This window comes from Phalacrocorax aristotelis, chromosome 2 (genome assembly GCF_949628215.1).
Source record: "Phalacrocorax aristotelis chromosome 2, bGulAri2.1, whole genome shotgun sequence".
NCBI lineage: Eukaryota > Metazoa > Chordata > Aves > Suliformes > Phalacrocoracidae > Phalacrocorax > Phalacrocorax aristotelis.
In genome coordinates this window covers 3,906,156-3,925,312 of record NC_134277.1, presented here as the reverse complement: position 1 = coordinate 3,925,312, position 19,157 = coordinate 3,906,156, and the positions used below count along the sequence as shown (strand labels likewise).

The 19,157-nt window shown below is 44.0% G+C and overlaps 1 protein-coding gene across 1 annotated transcript in view; it reads left to right on the top strand.

The window, feature by feature from the left end:
* The window catches only part of VIPR1 (vasoactive intestinal peptide receptor 1), a 117,271-nt gene extending 101,104 nt beyond the window's left edge, over window positions 1–16,167 (top strand). Inside the window, exons 8-13 of the mRNA XM_075082209.1 lie at window positions 1,664–1,724; window positions 4,131–4,200; window positions 7,144–7,235; window positions 12,096–12,225; window positions 13,544–13,585; window positions 15,100–16,167. Coding sequence (XP_074938310.1) covers window positions 1,664–1,724; window positions 4,131–4,200; window positions 7,144–7,235; window positions 12,096–12,225; window positions 13,544–13,585; window positions 15,100–15,291 — 587 coding nt within the window. The 3' untranslated portion in view covers window positions 15,292–16,167. The remainder of the gene's footprint in view (window positions 1–1,663; window positions 1,725–4,130; window positions 4,201–7,143; window positions 7,236–12,095; window positions 12,226–13,543; window positions 13,586–15,099) is intronic.
* The last annotated feature ends 2,990 nt before the right edge of the window (window positions 16,168–19,157 follow it).

The window sequence follows — 19,157 nt, the reverse complement described above, 5'->3', positions numbered from 1 at the left end:
GGTCCCATCGCCTGTGCTGATAACCTGCTGCTTACTGCATTCAGGATTTCTCCAGCTTTAATCTGAATCTAGTCTCCTCTAAACCACATAAAATTTAAAAAAATAAAATAAAAACAGAATAAAATAAAATAAAATAAAATAAAATAAAATAAAATAAAATAAAATAAAATAAAATAAAATAAAATAAAATAAAATAAAATAAAATAAAATAAAATAAAATAAAAGTGCCAAGGAAGCTAGAATTAAACTCTTCACAAAGTAACTCAGAGTTGAATTGTTAACCTATGCAAATTAATCCTACCAGGTCAACTTCGCTTTTTACTCCAAAGAGGAAACAGAGATCTGTTTTCCCCTTTAAGCCATTTAGCTGAAGATTTATGTATAAGTAAGCAAAATAGCTTTCTGTTGCATGCTCTTGATAGCTGAAACAGAGAAATAATTAGAGCGGGGAAGAATCTTGAAAAGAAAACAAGTACAGGGGTATGCCTGACCTCTGGATTTGATCAGTCAGCCATAACTTCCATCGAAAGTGACAGGAGTTACGCTTGGGTTCGCACTGCAGAAGGGCGACAATCCTCTGTGCTATAAGCATACGACAGGAGGATATTGGCAGGCCTTGTTTCAGATGCAGTTAATCAGGTCAGACATTCTTTAAACCTGCCTTGTGCATAGATATCCTTTCTTTCAGCACAGTGGAGCTGGTAGATGTTAAGCAAAAATGTATGAAGCTAATAATTTTAAATCAAAGGGAATCTCTCGGATTCGTAATGTGTTCTGAGGTTGCTTGGGTGAGGAGGGGCAATTCAAGAAAATGACAGATGCTTGAAGGATCTTTTGGCCTTTCAGTCATCCGTCATTTGCAAGAGCATCAGTGACGGATCTGAAATGGATCATGCAGGAATTCATAATTCGGATGCACTCCTTACTGGTTTTATTGCCATTGCCCTTGGAAAATCACTGGTAATAAACAATACACACTACTGTGACTAACGCAGAACAAAGCAATATGTCCTTCCTGGAGTATTTACAATCTAAATATAATCAAAGTCAAGAGACAGAGAGGAGAGGCACCACAAGGATGGAAGAAGACCACCCTAGTCAGGCAGAAGATTGTGGAGTAAGGAGCAGAGGCAGGTTCCTCTGGCCAACTACAGACATCTTTATGTGGACTTGTCACTTCAGGCTCCCTTTATAGTCAGTGGAGATCGAGGCAATACAGTCAAGGGAGTCCAAGGGCATATTTCTTGTCATAAAGCAAACCTCTAGAGCAGCTCAGGTGGCCTGTGTGTTAGAAGTGCATGTTTCTCCCCGTTGATGCTAAAGAGAGCCTGTGGTGACTGGCTTAGATACAGGTGTCCACACTGCAGGTGTCTAAAGTGATGCCTAGTCCTTGCACTTCACCATCAGAAGTTTTTTTGTAGGCACTGCAACAGGAAGGTAAATCTGCCTGGGAGCAGTTACAGGAAACTCATCTTACATGGCCAGTGGGCAAGGAAGGGCACATGTTGCTTGTTTGGCACGTGAGCGTTGAAAACGTGAAGCATTTGCCCGCTCTTGAGGGAAGGAGTCACCTCAGTCACTCAGGAGAGATGGAGAGTGGGGGAACAGCCCTGGAAACACTGATAATGATTTCTGACAGTAACACCATCTCTTCTCTTGTCAGGTGCCCCCTCCGTGTTCATCACTGCTTGGACTATTGTCAGGATTTACTTTTCCGATGTTGGGTAAGCCTGTGGACTCAGTTATCTTTCCTTTATAGTTCTTTCTTCCTTTACCTCCAAGGAAGGCCAAGGAAAACCCTGAGCTTTAGTAACCCAGCCATCCTGCCCTAATGCCAACGGCAGTCAGAGCAGAGCGCAGGCTTTCCCCTGCCACCATGAACCAGGAAACACTCCAAGGTCTCTGAACACACACGGTTTATGTCCATTTAGGCCAATCACCCGCCCTCTTTGTTTCCCAATCCCTTGGTCAGGATATTAGCCCAGAATTTTGAACAGCCCCTTATGGTACATTTGGCCCTGTGATGCTGTGTATAACAAAGATACCAGCTGAGCAGCTGCCCCATGCTCAGAGCATAGCTTTGCATCCTGCAGAATTGACCCTAAATATGCTCATGCAGCAGGTACTTAATAAATACACCCATTAGCTCTCCCACAGAAGAAGTCTAAAAACGCTTTTTTTTTCCCCCCAGGCAGAGCTTAGGTTCTGTTCTTTGTCCTCTTTAACATAACAGCAGCCTTTGATATTTTCTATAAGCATATAGAATACAGCTAAGTAAATGAGGCAGATATCAGAGCTATCCAAGGATGTATGCATGTAAATAAGATCTGATCCTGCAATCCTCCTACCTGCTTTTACTCAAGTAGTCAGACTATAGTAATTGCAAAGGCTCTTATGAGAAAACATTCCAGAGAGTTACAGAATCAGGTGCTTATTATGTATTCTCGGTGCACGCCCTTGCTTCTTGCATTTGCAGCAAATGGTTAACTCCATTTTCTCCTGTGCATTCTCCCTCTCCAAATGTGTCCTGATTTGTCCTTATTTCAGTAAGAGAAGCAGCTCAGATTTCTCATTGCATTTTTGATTTATAGTCATGCTAACACATTTCCTGAGGGCTACTGGCTTTTTTTTTTATGGTGTCACTCTATCTGCATAAAACTGACCTTATTTACTCTGTTAATAAATAGCCTCTACAATGAGACAGAGACCAGCGGATTTAACCATTCTGGATACCAATTCTTCTTACTATATATTCCCACTCAGCTCCAGCAATTCTTAATAAAAATACAGACTTCTTTGCATTTTCTGGAGGCTTTAAAGCTCTACATTTTTGTGCCAAGTAAAACAGAGTGCGAATTTACAGGATATGCTAATACCTAGCATAGATTTTTTTGGCATACTAAAATTACCTACAGAGAAAAATTACAGGAAATTAATCCAGATTAAATAAAACCTAATTATATAAGATTGGTTAAACAACATTAATCCTCTATTTAAACATTCTAACTCCAAATTAAAGTGACCTTTATTCATGCCGCTTGAATTTATTTTAAAAATGAAGTGCACTAGACATAATTAGGGCCACTTTAGTTCTAAATGAAAGGGCAGCATGCACCTGACTAAGTATAAGCATCTTTATCTGAGCAATTCACTCTAGTCTCCTTTTATAGCCAGTGGAGATTTAATCAGTGTAGTCCATGGAATGCAATTCTTTTCATCCTAAATCTGATGCCTAATATAGGTCTCAGGAACTGTGCCCTAAAAGTGCCTCTCTTCATTCTTCATTACTTGCACTGTCAACATTTTGAATTAGATGAGCTGAATCCAGGTGAAACTGGCTACAATGGGTTCTACTAATCTATTTCAAACATGAATGCAAACTGATTTTCATGAATGGTCTCCTAAAAATGCACCATCGATCACCTGACTCTTGTGAGGCCCGCAGATAAATGTCCCCCAAGCAATATTTGTCATTTCCGCGTCATTCCTATTCTATCATTTCCTTGTTGGCTTTAAAATATAGTTCCAGGTGACCTAGGTGAGTTGTGTAGTTTACAGACAATTCTGAATTCAGGATGAAATAAATCATACCCTGGGCTCTATGGACTTGTCTGACTAGATCCATAGCTCGGTTGCAGCTAACTAGATTTAATCTGGCTAATCCCACCATAGGCTGTCATCTTTATCAGAAGGGCACGTGTGTTTCTTCTGGTGGTGCCAATTGCTCTGTGCTTAACAAAACCCCCATTCTCATGGTGGATGACATTGGAAGCCTCATGAATCTATGGGTTTTGATAGCATTTCCTTATAGCAGACCTCAGTGTAGGAGAAACAAAGTGAATCACCATCCTCCCCGACATTAACCTTAAGATAACATCCTTCAGCCAGTACCGTTACCAAGGGGTAAAGAGCTCACAGCATTATATCTGGGGCAACTCCTACCTACCAGTGCTCAAGGCCACTGCCAAAGCAAGTCTTCAGCCCTTCCCAGTTCATGCACACAAGGTTTAGTCCTCTTCATATAACCCAGCATAGCCCTCTTTAGCGTTTAGGGAAACCTAGTATCTGAGGTTACAGAGCTGCTTGCTTGCTTTACTTGATGTTTTAAGTCTTGTTTTGTTTCTTTTTAGGTGCTGGGAGGAAGTCGTGGAATCCTCATTCTGGTGGATCATTAAAACTCCTATTTTGGTGTCTATTTTGGTAAAGTATCAGCACATTCTGCTCACTGCAAAGCCATCTTTAATACTAAGTGTGGGGATGAGGGGGTGTTGAGAAGCGTTCTGTAAATGTCCATGGAAAATGCATTGGCAGATAAAATGCCACTGTATACTGAACGTCTGTCTTAGGATGAGGAGGCTCACCCTCTATATAAACATCTTTACCTTTAAGCAATCAGTATAGGAAGAGTTTGAATGTCTAAACAACCAAGATGGAGGTCATTTGATTTAACTCTGACCACCTCCATCTCAGCTAGTCGCCCTGGGCACTCAGGTGCAGTAACCTTGGGTGTGTGTAGCCAGAGGAGGTTGAGGAACTTGGTTAGAGATCCAGGAAGAGCTCATCTTGGCTAATGAATCAGTGGATGTCTAAAACTGATCAGATGAACTGTGCCGTGAACGTTTTGTTTCTCTGAGCTGACCATATGCAGAGCCCAGGATGACTTGTTCAGTTGTAGATGTCAACACTATAAAGTAAAATGGGATGAGTCCTACCATAAATTTCTACCTAGATTCAAAGAGGTTAGATTAATTCCCCCAGATATTTGCTTCTTGTTATAGCATCCAGTACAAAGTTGGATTCCACCTATGTGTTTTTAAAGTAATTTTGTGAGAAGCTTGGCTAATTTCCAGACAAATCAACAGAAATGCTTGACTTCTTACTTCTCTGATCAATTCTGACCACAGAAACCATGACACTTCTGAGGAACTCTGAGTCCTTCCATCCTTGTTGAATAGTACATCTTTCCTCTGCCAGGTATCAGTCCAAAACTTGAAATCAAACGAACTTGAGTTAAACTTAGCTTTGAGTTTTCCTAAATGAAGGCAAGTATGTGGGACAGGAAGAAAAAGAATGCAACAGAAATCAAACCAAATGTATCTCTTTTAAACAGAAATATTTTCTTAGATATACATTCTTCTTATTCCATGCATATTATGACCTTTACAAGAAGACTTTGTTTCTGTAACATTTGTCATACAGGGATTCCAAACTGAAACAGTTTGAATAATTACATCTTATTCTATTCACCTCACTGAAAAGAAATACAGTACTTAGATGACACATCTCACAATATTTATATCATCATATAAAACTGTAGATAGTATTTCCCTTTCCCAAGATAACCTTTTGGTAAAGAAATACACCCTGTTCTCCTCTGATCAGTGAGCCTGTATTTTCTTTTGGCCGATAAATTATTTCCTCATTGCCAAACAAAATTTACCCAGCAATTTCTGATTTTCCTTCTGCAGATATCATATAAACCTGGCACAAAGGAAGTCCATGCTAATTGCTATCTGATGAACAGCAGGTTTCTACAGGGAGGAATGCAGCATTTTCTGCATATCCATGGAAATAAAGCAAAGATCTCAATGGAAGGATCTCAATAAGATATAAGATATTAAGCACTGGGAACAGATCAAGTGCCTTTGATTTTACTCCTGATAAATTGATATCAATTATTATATATTTGATAAACTAAACAACTTCTCCAGCAGCCTGATAGCCATATTGTCTACCATGCAATGCTGAGACTGTACGAAGCCTATAAGTCATACTCTACCTGGCTCGTCACTGCCCTGTGTCCATGTTCACTCAACCACTACGAGCCAACGCAGTCAGTAACTGCTCCAATCTTACCTTCAGTGCTGCAGCTTGTGTGCTATTAATGTTCATTAGAGTAATTGATCTAGGTAATGCTGTTTTGAACTGATAAAATTTACTTGCTTCCAAGTCAGATGCAAACCATTTTTCTAAGTAAATAAATATGAACAGAAACTATGATAAGTGGCATGGGATAGATAAAAAGTGATTCAGCAATGCATCATAACCAAGAAATACAACTAATATCCACTCACTCATACCCTTTGAAACAAGAGTGAGTGTCTGAGAGATGTGCTTCAGTCTACTTAATTCACCTGTTGTTGAGAGGAGTGTAGGAATTGCTGAAGGAAATGTTACAATCTGTCTTTGCAGGAAATCAGGTTGGCTGGTTAACACAATCCCTTCCAGCCACTGAGTCTCTAAAAATCAGAATCATTTGTGCATTTGCTAACCATGAAAGGATAAAGAAAGAAGCTGTGTGCCAAACTAAAACTAAACTAAGTCACAGAAATCTGTCATCACATTTCTATTGTATATGTTGCATGAATAACAGCGTGATTCAATGGATAGGAGCTTAAAAGCAAGTAGATTTGCATTCAACTCAAGAGATCTACTGCATGCCTTTAGGAAACTGCCACTCCTATCTCTACACCTTTGCTATTAAATAAGGTTAACATTGCTTGAGTGTGTTGGTAGAGCACTTTGAGATTTTTTGAGTGAAAAGCACCACCTAAAATCCAGGTATTAGCTGGACTCCTCTGGTCTAACGTCACTGTGTCAGCGAGGTCTGTCCCTTGCTATACAAGGTCTCCAGCTTCTCTCCAGAGAAGACGTGCCCAGTAGCATTGAGTAGAGACCTGCTTGAGTGGATACTGCTTCGTGTTTTGTTTTGGTTTCCTTGGCTCACCGCCTCAGTCTTTGACATGCTCAGCAGCGGTCCCATATCACCGTCTTCCGAGGGCTTTGACGTCCGTCGCTCCGCTAACTCCCAAGGCTCTTTTCCCACCCTGTCGTCGGCTCTCCCCCGCGCAGCAGGACGTCGTGCATAGCTGTGCTCTATGGGTTTGACATCATCATACTTGGGATGTATGACACAAAGTCCCAAGCAGGCTGATGTCAGGCCCAAGATGGCTGCCATCCTGTGTCGGTTTACTATGTGCTCCCAGAGTGGGGTTCTCTGCTCATGGCTTTTTAACAACAGCTTGCTCCATGGCAAAAATATTGCAGCGAAAGGAACTCCCCTCTAATGATCAGCTCTTTTAACTGGACAAAAATACTAAATTTTTATTTCTCTCTCTGTTTCCTTTCTACCTCTCCCAACAGGTGAACTTCATTCTCTTCATTTGCATCATCCGTATCTTAGTCCAGAAGTTGCATTCCCCAGACACTGGACACAATGAAACCAGCCAATATTCGTAAGTCCTAGGCATTTTTAACCATATTGTATCATTCTGGGGAAATCTTTTTGGCTGTTAGTTCAGTATTGCATCTGCCTGCACTGAGCAGAATCAAGTATTATTTTTATTGATTAAACTTGATCAGAAATCGGGAAATTGGGCATTTGCTAAAATGGCTGGACATGTTTTATGTCATTTTGAACAGACAGACAAGAAGGCTTTCTCCTGGGATTAATGATGAAGTGAGAGCAACAGTAATGATCATGAAACAAAATAGGATTTTTCTTTGTATATTCAATATTTATTGGATTCTGAAGGCAGAGGCACCCTTATGGAGGACAAAAAGTAGCTGTCCACACTACACAGGCTTTTTTTTTTCCTGAACTAGTTACCCTCAGCTCCCTTTTTCAAAGAATGAGAGATCTAGAAAATTAGTACATTCAGTAGAATCTATGGTAAATTTTCCTTATCCTAAAGCAGACCCCTCAACTAGGTTGGATTGACTCAATGCATTTGTCTTCACTGGTGAGAAGTAGCACTGTTTTAGAAGTTTTGCTTGACAAAATGCTTTTATTCCAGGGATCTAAGGTTGACCTTAATGGGACTTTTTATAATAAACAACATGCAAGTGAGATCAGCATCTGTCTCCGTGGCCAAGACTGGTCTTACTTGCAGTATTTTAAGAGTGCAAGAAATCTGTCAATCCACATGGATTTATTCTGGCTTCAATGCAAATAAAATAAAAGTTCAGACCAGCTTATGTTTGACTTTTGCCACTGTCCTGGCTCAGCATTTCAACTATCCTGGACATTTATTAAATGTTTCCGAGAAAAGAACTGAAAAGGAAAAAGTCCAGTGTCTACACGGTAACTGCTCATAAATCTTCTTTGTCTTTGGAGGGAGCTGTGCACTTTGGTACCCTGAAGAATCTGAGCTCAGTTCATCTTTCTGCAAGATGGAAGACAGTATCAACATGGTCCTTAAATACTGACCAGCCATGACGCTGAGTCTTTCTCTCAGATGATAGTAAATTATGCATTTCATCTGCCTCGAGACAGTCTCAGATTTATGAAAGGAAATTCCAGTATTTGACCTGAACTTCTCCCTGCAGCAGACAGAGCCAATTACCTCTTTTTCTGTCATCATAACACAACAACATTACCAGACCAGTGTTCCTATCACCTCCTTTTATGTATTTCCAAATGGGCATTGTATCTTTGTACCCCCAGGATTTCAACAGCCTTGGCCAGGTACATAGATTAAATCAGCATATTGAAATATGTTCTAATACTAAGCAGCAGCCTGGAGCAGTTGGCTCCCATTCATCTCAGTAGGAGTGCTGCCAACACGCATTGGAAGGGTTATGCCCAGATTACCTCAGAGGTCACGCTGAGCTTTGGGTTCAGGGCTTTTTACTTCACATTTTCCAGTGAAGTGGGACCTGCCAGGAAAGCTCTTTTGCCTTGTAAACAAATGTAGCACGTCAGTGCAGCAAGTAACACAGACTTCCCCCCACTGGCCTGCCAAGCAGGAGGCACTGCTGAAGTACAAATGATCTTCACACCTTCAGTTACTCACCTTCCTCCTCCACCTGGAAAACATCTCAGTTCCATTAGGGCATGAGTCAGTTGCTCACTTACAGGTGTCAAAGCCATATGAGATGCTTTTGAGCTACTTGCCCGGACCTGCCATATAGGACCCAGGACGTATGGGAGACTTGTACCCTTACACAGTGGTAGCTGGCCACCAGCCAGATTCTCTGGGGCATCTGGAAGTCTCTGTTGACTGTATTGACCACATTTTCCTGTGGAAATGAATACTAAGTGTGCCAATCTGAAGACTGGATCTCACCAAGGGCTGTTCTTAGTGTGGTCCTAAGTTTTTAATGTTTAGACAGGTAGCCATAGAGACATCTGGAGTCCAGACCCTTTTATAAATGCCATTAGGCATGTGGTCTGGAATTGTGGGTACCTGGATTCTTTTACATGTCATTCCCTTATTACTTGAAATGCTGCTGCTGGCTTCAGGGGTTTGGCCTGCAGGACCCAAGAAATCTTAGCAAAAAACTGCTGCTAATGATATGTGTGGGTTCCTCCTGCCAAATCTGAAAAAAACATGTTTTAGACTAACAACATCAGGGATCTCTCATTTGCATTTCTCCCTCCTTCTCTTGTTTATGTTATGTTGTTTATTTTATAAAAAAAATAGCGTGTTGACACATTGACAGTATTGTTCTGTTCCAACTGGCTTCAGTTTGGCTGCAGGCTGGAAGTTTAGGTGCGCTGTTGACTCACTCATTAATGCTACAGGCAGTGATCTGGGCTTTAATGTATTGGAAACTGCGAAAACAAGTCTCCCAAAACAGTCTTCTGGAAATGAGAGAGACATGTGCAAGAATGGGACAGCAATATTTCAGGCAAATTGAAGTTGTTTTCTGCAACAGAAATCTTGAGCAAAATTAATCTCTTTCTATTCTGTACATGTTCATAGATCAATATTATCATCCAAGTTTTCTGGGTAACTTTTCTGTTATACATTCAAGGAGCATGCCTGAAGTGTTGGTTCACTCTTATCCAGTCCCATGGAGAGGAGTAGGTTCAGTGCAGGCTGGTGGAGACGTCCTAAATTACCTCTCCCCGTATATATCTGTCAGAGAAGGTAACTCTTAGAAGTGCACCCTGTGCTGGGTGTGGAAATAATGAGGTTTTTGAGAAGGCACGGCTTCCAGTAGGTAGCTTTAAACACCTCTGGACAATCTCCCAAGCAGTTCTGCCTTTTGCACAGCCAGGCTTTAGCTTCCTGGGAGAAATTACACCCTAACTGGGGAAGATTATTTTTCTCATTGCAGTATTTAGGGGGGGTCTTTTAAATATCACAAGGCTAGACCACAGGGCCCTTGCCTTGAAGCCAAACTGAGATCTAAAACTTCACTTGATATGCCAGGGAAGCTCACCGCTGGGAACCAGAGTCTGGTTTGGGGAGTTGTACGAACTGGAGATGGGGCTCCTAAGTTTTGGCATATACATCCTGTTCATTGCCACAGTCAGCCAGGAGGGAAGATACTATTACCGAGGCTCTGATGTTGTCTGCAATGATAAGATTAATTTTTCTAATCCACTGGAGGTTGCAAACAGCCTCTATGAATATGGTACATGAAGGAAACATCACATCGATCTTCTCTAGGTTAACTTCTTTCTGAAAGACTGAAGAGAGAGGAGAGTTCTCTGCAATGCCAGTATTAATATTTAATGAGCTATGATCTGCTTAGAAAATGAGTTGCTTTCTCGTATGGCGGGAGCTGGGGGAATTAGGGTCATACTAGTGTCGGTCTGAGCTGCTTCTGACAGGGAGGAACACGGTACCCTGATGGTCACCAGTGACAGTGACAGTCCTTTGGCAGAGCAAGACATCTGAGAGGACTCAGATTTTGGATCTCCTGACTATGAGCAGGGATATGCCCGCTAGTGAGGGATGTGGTAGGAAAGGCAAATTCATGGAAAGTTCCTCAGCTTCCAGCAGACACTCGTTTTGCCTGGAATGAGTTGCAGTCAGCAGCTTTCCAACTCCAGGTATTCCCTGGTGAACCACAGCCTCCAACCGCAGCCTTAATGCCAAACTGTCGTCAGGCCAGGACCAAGGAAAGCTGGAAAGATCTGCTGGGAGATACAGTGATGAGCATCATCTGCATAAAGCTGGCACATCAGCCTTCCCCACGGGCTTATGCAGATGGGAAATAAATGATGGTCTGAGGGGACTGAGCTTGACGGGACTTTGGAGGTGAAGAGTTTGCAGATGGTAGAACAAGTGTTTCCAACATCCCAGCCTTAGCTTCAATTCCGCCAGAAGCCCCTGGGAGAGGGGGACACAGGAGGCTGTAGGGGACCAAGGGAGCCAAAACCCCCATAAGCATCCTTAAGTCCTCGATTTCATTTCATTTCTGTCAGCTATATTTTAATCATGATTAGATTTAATAAATTATCATCTCTTCCTAATTAGAACTCTGATTACACAGCCTGATGCCATTAAGCACGAATACCGTTCATCTTCCTCCTTTGGAGACATTCATTGTGCAATAGTCTGTCATTATTCTGAGCTAAACATACCATTTCTCTCCCAGAAGCTGTAATTTTCAGAAATCCCAAGCAAACAAAGACAGTGCTAGATGAGGATTTAGCTTGTAGAGATGAAAAAAAGATCTCCAGTAGGAGGGGAAGAAGTGAGAAGGGAGAAAGAAATACCTCAATTGAAGTTACTGGGAATAAAGATGTCACATTTTATCTTGTCACTACATCTGAAATCACCAGCCATCTGCAGTCTGCAGGCCAAGGAGAAGTAATCTAGGGCTGATCACTCTGCCTCAGCTGGACGCCTGTATATGTTTATGTGAGAGCTGTTAACGAAGAGGAAAGCAAGCCTGTGGAAATGTTCCCAGCATGGTCCCTGGTTAGTGTGAAGTGCCATAGAGTGACTGAGGGTCCACCTCCGCATGTCACTGCATCCCAGCCCGGGTCGTCAGAGGGATCCTAGGGAGGTTAGGCTGGGAGGAACTATGTCAACACTCTCCATTTCGCTGTACCCAGACACTTCTTCCCTCTGGCGAGGGCAGCCTCCTGATGCTGCCTCACTCGAGGCTGCTCTTGAAAGGGTGGGTGTTCCTCGTACCTCAGGGTAAGTGGCCCACATCACCTGAGGGCAAACAAAGCCACTTAATATTTATGATACTGACTACACCATCATGATCCAGGCACTCAGCATATATGTACTGCAGCAAAATATAGTTTTGGTGCTGCATAGAGCTCAGCTGCAGGATTTCTCATCACCTTACCCTTTAGCTCCTCTTCCCTCTCCCTTTGTGACTCATGTTTGTTTTTCCAACAGGAGGCTGGCCAAGTCCACCTTGCTGCTGATCCCTCTCTTTGGCATTCACTACATCATGTTTGTTTTCTTCCCTGACAATTTCAAAGCAGAAGTTAAGATGGTCTTTGAGCTCGTGGTTGGGTCGTTCCAGGTAAGCCACCCTTTGGGCCACCAGTCAGGCACCAGGTCTGTCAGCAGGGAGTTTAACAAGCATGATAAGGGAATAAGCAAACATGTGAGATGCGTTTTTCCTGGACATGCCCAATACTGCTCTTATACCTTTGGGGAAAAAGTTAGTCACTCCAGCTTGGCCAGGATGGAAGATAATTTTATATTTTGACTCCTGGAATTCCAGAAGGAGAATCTCTCTCCTCATTTTAGGCACCTGAAAGAAAATGTACCTCTGTAAGTGAGTCTCCCTAGATTTTTTGTACTTAAGGGAGAAAAATGGGACCCCCAGTTCAATTTATATGTCATTGACGTGGTGTAAGATGAGATAAACCACCTTTGGGAGGAGTGTCTTTCTGGCCATTAACAGGACCCTAGTCTGTCTTCAACCAGTTGATCCTGCTCAAGCAGGTTTCCAGTTCATTGGCAGAGGAGGCAGGTTCCCCACGAGGATGGACAATGGGGCTGTTCTCTGCATTAATCTTCAGGAAGCCCCGATGAATTTTGCTTCTTCAACACTCCTACACACTTCAGTTCAGTCAATTCCCATGTTGGGCTGTTAACCTTGGCCCTGCTGTTGCATAAAAAGAAGCACTTATTTACGTATTTCATCCCGCTGCAGCCATCCATTAATCAGCTCTAGCCACTTTGTCTTCTCACAGCCCGCAAGCAGGATGTGTCTGTCACCATGTACCATACACGTGTCGGTGACATGCTTTGTTCAGTGGTGACTGAGTTAACATCCTTGTCTACACCATTATCACTTCACATCTGGCATGTTTCCTTTGAGATATAAATGGACCTACACTCACTCTTGCCTTTAGTGTTTGCAACCATAAGGTCTAGAGATAAGTTTGTTTTATTTTGGGGGCGAAAACTGAGATTCTCAAAAATGAGGTGACACTGCAGGGCAGATGGAAAAGCCCTATACCATGTCTAAGATCATTCTAACCTTAATGATGTTCTAGTGAGCATGCTTAGATCTCCCCAGTTCCAGCAGACAAGAGCAAGGAGCAAAATTTGAATGACCAAGTGCTCCTCTTAAAGCTGAGCTGACTGATGATGGCTTTAAACACCAGTCTGGAGCAATCTTTGAACTCACACCCATAGATCTGCTGCAAGGTACCTTAACCAACCTCCCTGCTCCTTTATAGAGAAAATGTAATCAAGGAGTTTCTAAGGGGCACCTTAGCAGTGCCCCAGCTGTGTGCCCTTTCTCCAAGGCTGCAGTGAGTTTGGGTTGTGATCTAGGGGAATATCAGCTACGAGGTGCTAAAAGCCTGTTCTTTCCTTTCCCCTAGGGATTTGTGGTGGCTGTTCTGTACTGTTTTCTCAATGGGGAGGTAAGATCAACAATACCGTTCAGTTAATGTTGGCAGCTAAGGTAAATGGAACGCTTGAGAAGTATCCCATTCCTGATGATACCATACTGGCAGGAACCTTCCACATCAAAGCCCTCACTCCAGAAAAATGACTCAACCATTTGCCTGACAGTTTCCAGGACAATTAATAAACAGATTGGAACTTTTGTACGGACAGTAGTATTTCTGCTGCTGAGTCCTTCCTTTACTCATAAGACAGCATCAGCAGAACTCCCAAAAGACCTTGCATAAACCCTCATCCAAAGGGACCACCTTCAGCAGGGAAGCGTAAAGCCCGTCTTCTAAGCCCAAGTCATGCTTAACGCCTCAGTGATCCTGCACAGAATCAGGCCCACCGCCAAGATGGAGGCTCATTAGTGCAGTGATATTTTTGTACCGTGCTCCTTCTGCCCGTAAGAAATTCAGCAGAGACTGATTAAACCCATATCACAATGGCTACCGAGTAGGTGTGAGCAGCTAAAAACTTGGGGCTGCTGCCAACTGGAGCACTTTCAGCTCAATAAACCGAGCATGGACAAGAAAGAAGCAGCGGTGATCTGGGTTTGTGTTCCAGCTTCCTGAGGAGAGGGAGAGTGTCCAGAATCACAGTTTTCTCTCTCACAGCTCTGATGTTGCTTTCAGCCATGCTGATGCCATGTGGACACCACACAGTGGCGTGCAGGGCAGGTAGCCCAGCTCCAGCAGGGACCTTTGCCAGTAAGCCTGTGCAGAGCAGGACAGAACCACACAAACTTATTTAGGATCCAAAACCAATATGGGCATTGACGTGACTTGTTAGGCACAGACCAGTGCCAGGTAAACATGTTTCTGCCTTACAGGCATTGATCTTGCCTTTCCCACATTTCCACTCCTGGGGTTTGCATCCTGGTGTTGTACTATTCCTGTGCTTCCGGGTCCCAGAGACACTCGGACACAGCTGTTTTATCTAATTCATACTGTTATCTAAAAATGTGCACTCCAAGGCTGCAGGAGGGGACAAGAATGGTGGCCAGATTTGTTCAGGATTCGAATCTGGACTGTGTAAACCAGATGATGTATGTAAACATCCTGAGCAGGAACAAGTAGCTTCTATCAAAAAACCACAGCTGTATTGACAGCTTTACAAGCAAGCTATAGTTAAATTATTTGTATTTGGACAAAAACAGGGCAGTGAAAAAAAGAAAAAACTTAATTGTACTCACAAAGCATGGAGTATGTTGCCATTAAAGTTGTCTGGCACCTTCACTGTATCAGATATGCAATTCCCCGTGCTCACCTTTCTGGGGAAGTTCAGTGTTTTCTGCTCTAGTAGTTCATGGCTGGAGTGTGACCTCTCTTCTATGTGGGTGAAGTTCTGTCCAGGTTGAGTTTAATGACCTTTATAAAATAATTCTTAGACCCGTGGAAGGTGGGCCACCCATTGCTACTCCCACCATGAGGTCAAAGCAACAGAAAATGCTCCCCTCTGCTGATTTGCTTGTCTTTCCACCACCTAGGTCCAAGCTGAGCTCAAGCGAAAGTGGCGGAGGTGGCACCTGGAGCGGTTCCTGGGCTCAGATATGAAGTATCACCACCCTTCCTTAGGCAGCAACGGCACCAACTTCAGCACCCAGATCTCCATGCTGACCAAGTGCTCACCAAAGACACGCCGGTGTTCTGGCTTCCAAGCTGAATTCTCTCTGGTGTGATGGGGAGAGGCTCTCCGATCACTGAGCATCCAAGAAAGAAACTGAGAGACAGAAGGGTCCCCAGGAATCAGCGATATAATGACAAACCCTTGTGAAATGACATGCTCTGCATGAGCCAACAGAGGACACAAAACTGGAAAAGCCACTGGCATCCAGAACAAGATCAGACAAGCTAAGAGGCAGAGAAATACTTTTCCTCTCCCTCTTTTCAGACCTTTCACTCTTAAGTTTCAGGCCCTCAGGGGTTGATAACTATGAGTAAAGGACCCAGACACTTGAGGAGATCCTGGGAGATCCTGATGTGTCATAAATAATGAAGTACGGGGTAGGGGGTAAGGGTGGGGAGAGCCTGAGTCCTTGGTGGCTTTACCAGAACTGGCATCTCTGACACAGATAAATTGCACTTTTTAAAAAATGAGCCAGAAAAGGAGAGAGGGAGGCAAGAAACAGGAAAAAGAAAATGCCAAACATGAATGTGCCAAAAGTCCCATTGATGAGAGGCGATAAGGCACTGAAGACAGAGTCAGGGACATAGGGAGGAGGGACAGGAGGAACACAAGCGGGAAGGCGAGAGGCCAGTGCACAGCCCCTGCCTCTGCATTTTACATGTGTGAAGATGAAGATGCAGCACCAGGAAAGCCCCTTGGAGGATGCCCCAGCGCCGCAGTGTGTTCCGCTAATTGCCCACCATCCTTGTTAGCAAAAGCTTTCCAAGCACCCTCGGGTGCCCTCTGGAAAAGCAGGTCACTGAGAAGGAACAGCGTGAATGCCCTTCTCTGCGCTATGTTCATGACATTGTGTTTTGTTTGGTTGTTTTCAATGAACAGGAAACTCGATTTGCATGTATAAAAACCAGGTACAGATGCCAAAAGCGAAGCACGGCTGTGTTTTTCATCCTTTTTAAGTTCACCCATAGATCTTGGTGCATTAACGCACCCAGGATCATTAGGGAACAGCGGAAAACAATTGGTCTGCAATTCGTTTGCACTTGCTTAGCACACACGGCCAGGAAAGGGAGATGTAGAACCCTGTAATCCTTAATTGAATCAGACCCGCCATAAGAAGCCACTCTCCAGATGAAAAAATTAGCATCACAGCAGCAAGCAAAATTGCTTTCATCAGAGCAAGGTTGTCTCAGCACGTAACTGGCACTCCAGGAGTCAGGAAGGAATGAAGGGGCTATTAAATTGATTTCTTCTTCAGCTTTTATGGGGAGCTTTCATCCTATGATGAAGGCATTCTTAGATCTTTAGGATGTGCATGTGTATTTTACCTCTTTTCCAAAGGTCTATTAGTTTCCATATAGGGGCAATCCCTATTTGAAGAACTCATAGAGATGCTGTTAAAACCAAGGGAATAGTTTTTTTTTTCTTTTTTTTTTTCCTTGGTGGAGTGGCGAAGGAGAGGGGTGAAACTAAGTCCCTTTTAGACATGCCCAGCTCGCAGGGCATTGCATGCAGCTCATGCTCCCAGGCACTGCATTTGAGACCATCCCCGCAATCAGAAACTCAGTCGGAAGGCAGAAAACACAAGGATGCGGATGCTCATGTTTGTGTCCCACCCAACCACATCAAATGGGGTTGCACCAGTTTTACACTGGGGGTGGGAAATCCCTGCCCAACTCGTATACACAGTAATTGGGCTGCTGTCATCTACTAAAACTTTTCATAGCGCTGTCCTCATGAAGGAGAGTCTGGATCACCGATACGTGTACACAGAAAGGAAGGTGAGCTCCTCTTTCAGAGTTCAGAGGTCTCAACTTATCCACCAGGTGCTAACAGCACCTGGACTTATTTTTCTTCAAAATGAAGGGTAGTTTCTTTAACTGGGTGGCTTTGGGGTTTGTTTTGCTTGCTTGTTTACTTGGCTTAAGCATCTGTGACTCACTGCGCACAAACCACACTGAGCCCAGGAGGGGAGTTGCAGATCTGAACATCCAGTTCCTTTCTCAGAGGGTAGTCGTTCCATGCTGTAACCCTCCCCAGACCTATACCTGTTATCATCTGAGCTCGATGCTTCCGAAGTGTTTCTCCACATACAGGACTGAGAACAGCATAGAGGGCTGAAGTCCGTAAGGGGCATGAAATACTCTGATACAACTGTCTGGAGCGTGGACATGCACTCATGAGGTTCCAGTGAGCTATCTCAGATGCTGTCACAGTGTAGCCATGGCTACCCAGCTCCCCAAACTCTGAATGAATGGGTAGATATTTGTCAAGGTAGTCATGAGCTCCATGGTCCTGGAATTAAAGTGCTGGTGAGATCCCATGCTAGAAAGGTGTAAGCCTGTTATGGCTACATTTCACTGAAACCATACTGTTAGCAGTTAGAATACAACACTGATGTGCCATAAGATCATGAAAATCCTCTCTTAGCAGGTCTCTGATTCCCAAAATCCAGAGGAACCAAGAGGATGCTTAATATTTCCCCATATTACTTGCACTGAAGCCCTTATGTCTTGACACCCCAGGAACAAGGTCCCCAATGACATGCCCATGAGTTTCTCAGAGGCAAGGACCCTCTGTGTTTGGTGTTGGTGCTGCTATGGTGAGTGCTTTCGGACCTGGATTAGGACTCACACAGAAGATGCTGGGCAAGTTCCACCAGTATCTCTGCCTGTGCCTGCTTCAAAGCAAGAATTTGAGGCAGCTCTGCATTTCACCAAGTGAATGGCTAGCTGCAAGTAAGCCCAGAAGAAGAAAGAGAAAGTTCTTTCTCAGCTCCCAGATTGTTCCACTTGGTGTAAAATTCTTCCTCTCACTGGTTCAGAATTTGGAAGACACACCAGTCTGGGAAAGATTTGATACATTAGCTACAGAGTCATTCACCCTCTTAATCTGTCGTGGTAGCTATGCCCAGCAAAACTGGTGGGCTGCAGAGGAGCAATGCCTAATCTTGTTACCATATCCACTGAGGTGCCTAAGGTCTCAGACAAGCAGCGTCTGAGCACAGAGCTGTTGAGCATAAGTGACGCACCGTTACCAGCACCCTCCTTTGTGATATGTGAGAGAAACCCTTCCCATTTGTGAAGGCCTTGCTGGGGTAGAAGGTCCATGTCTGTGAGCCATGAGCAGTGAGACACCTTGTACATTTTCACTCTGTTGTTCTTCACCTTCCTTTTCCTCTCCCTGTGCTTGTAACTCCAATTGCAGGAGAACGTTCTGCTTTGTATTTACAGCTCCTCTTCCATTTCAGCCCTGTGCTAACCTGTGCCAGCATCAACCATATGCCAAAGGCAGCAGGAATCACCAAATCCCAGACTGGTGGGGGCTGGAAGGGCCCTCTGGAGCTCACCCCGTCCCACCCCCTGCTGGAGCAGGCACCCCCAGAGCAGGGGCACAGGGCCACGTCCAGGCGGGGGGTGAATGTCTCCAGGGAAGGGACCCCACAGCCTCTCTGGGCAGCCTGTGCCCCTGCTCTGGCACCCGCACAGGGAAGGGGTTTGTCCTCATGTTCAGGGGGAACTTCCCGTGTTCCAGCTTGTGCCCGTGGCCCCTTGGCCTGGCGTTGGGCACCGCTGAAAAGAGCCCGGCCCCATCGTCCTGACACCCGCCCTTCAGATATTTATAGGCATTGATGAGGTCCCCCCTCAGCCTTCTCTTCTCCAGGCTGAACAAGCCCAGGTATCTCAGCCTTTCCTCACGAGGGAGATGCTCCAGGCCCCTGAGCATCTTTGTCACTCATGGAATGGGCTTGCCTTTTAGAGACATGACAGGGAAAATTTTGGCTGGTTATTTACCCCTGCCACAGTGTCTTCTGCAGACCTTGATCTGCACCACGAGGTTATTCTGCACAGGAGCCTGAAGATATGATGTGACTTAAACAGACGGGCTCCTCCAAAAAATGTTGACTGCATTAACATGCCA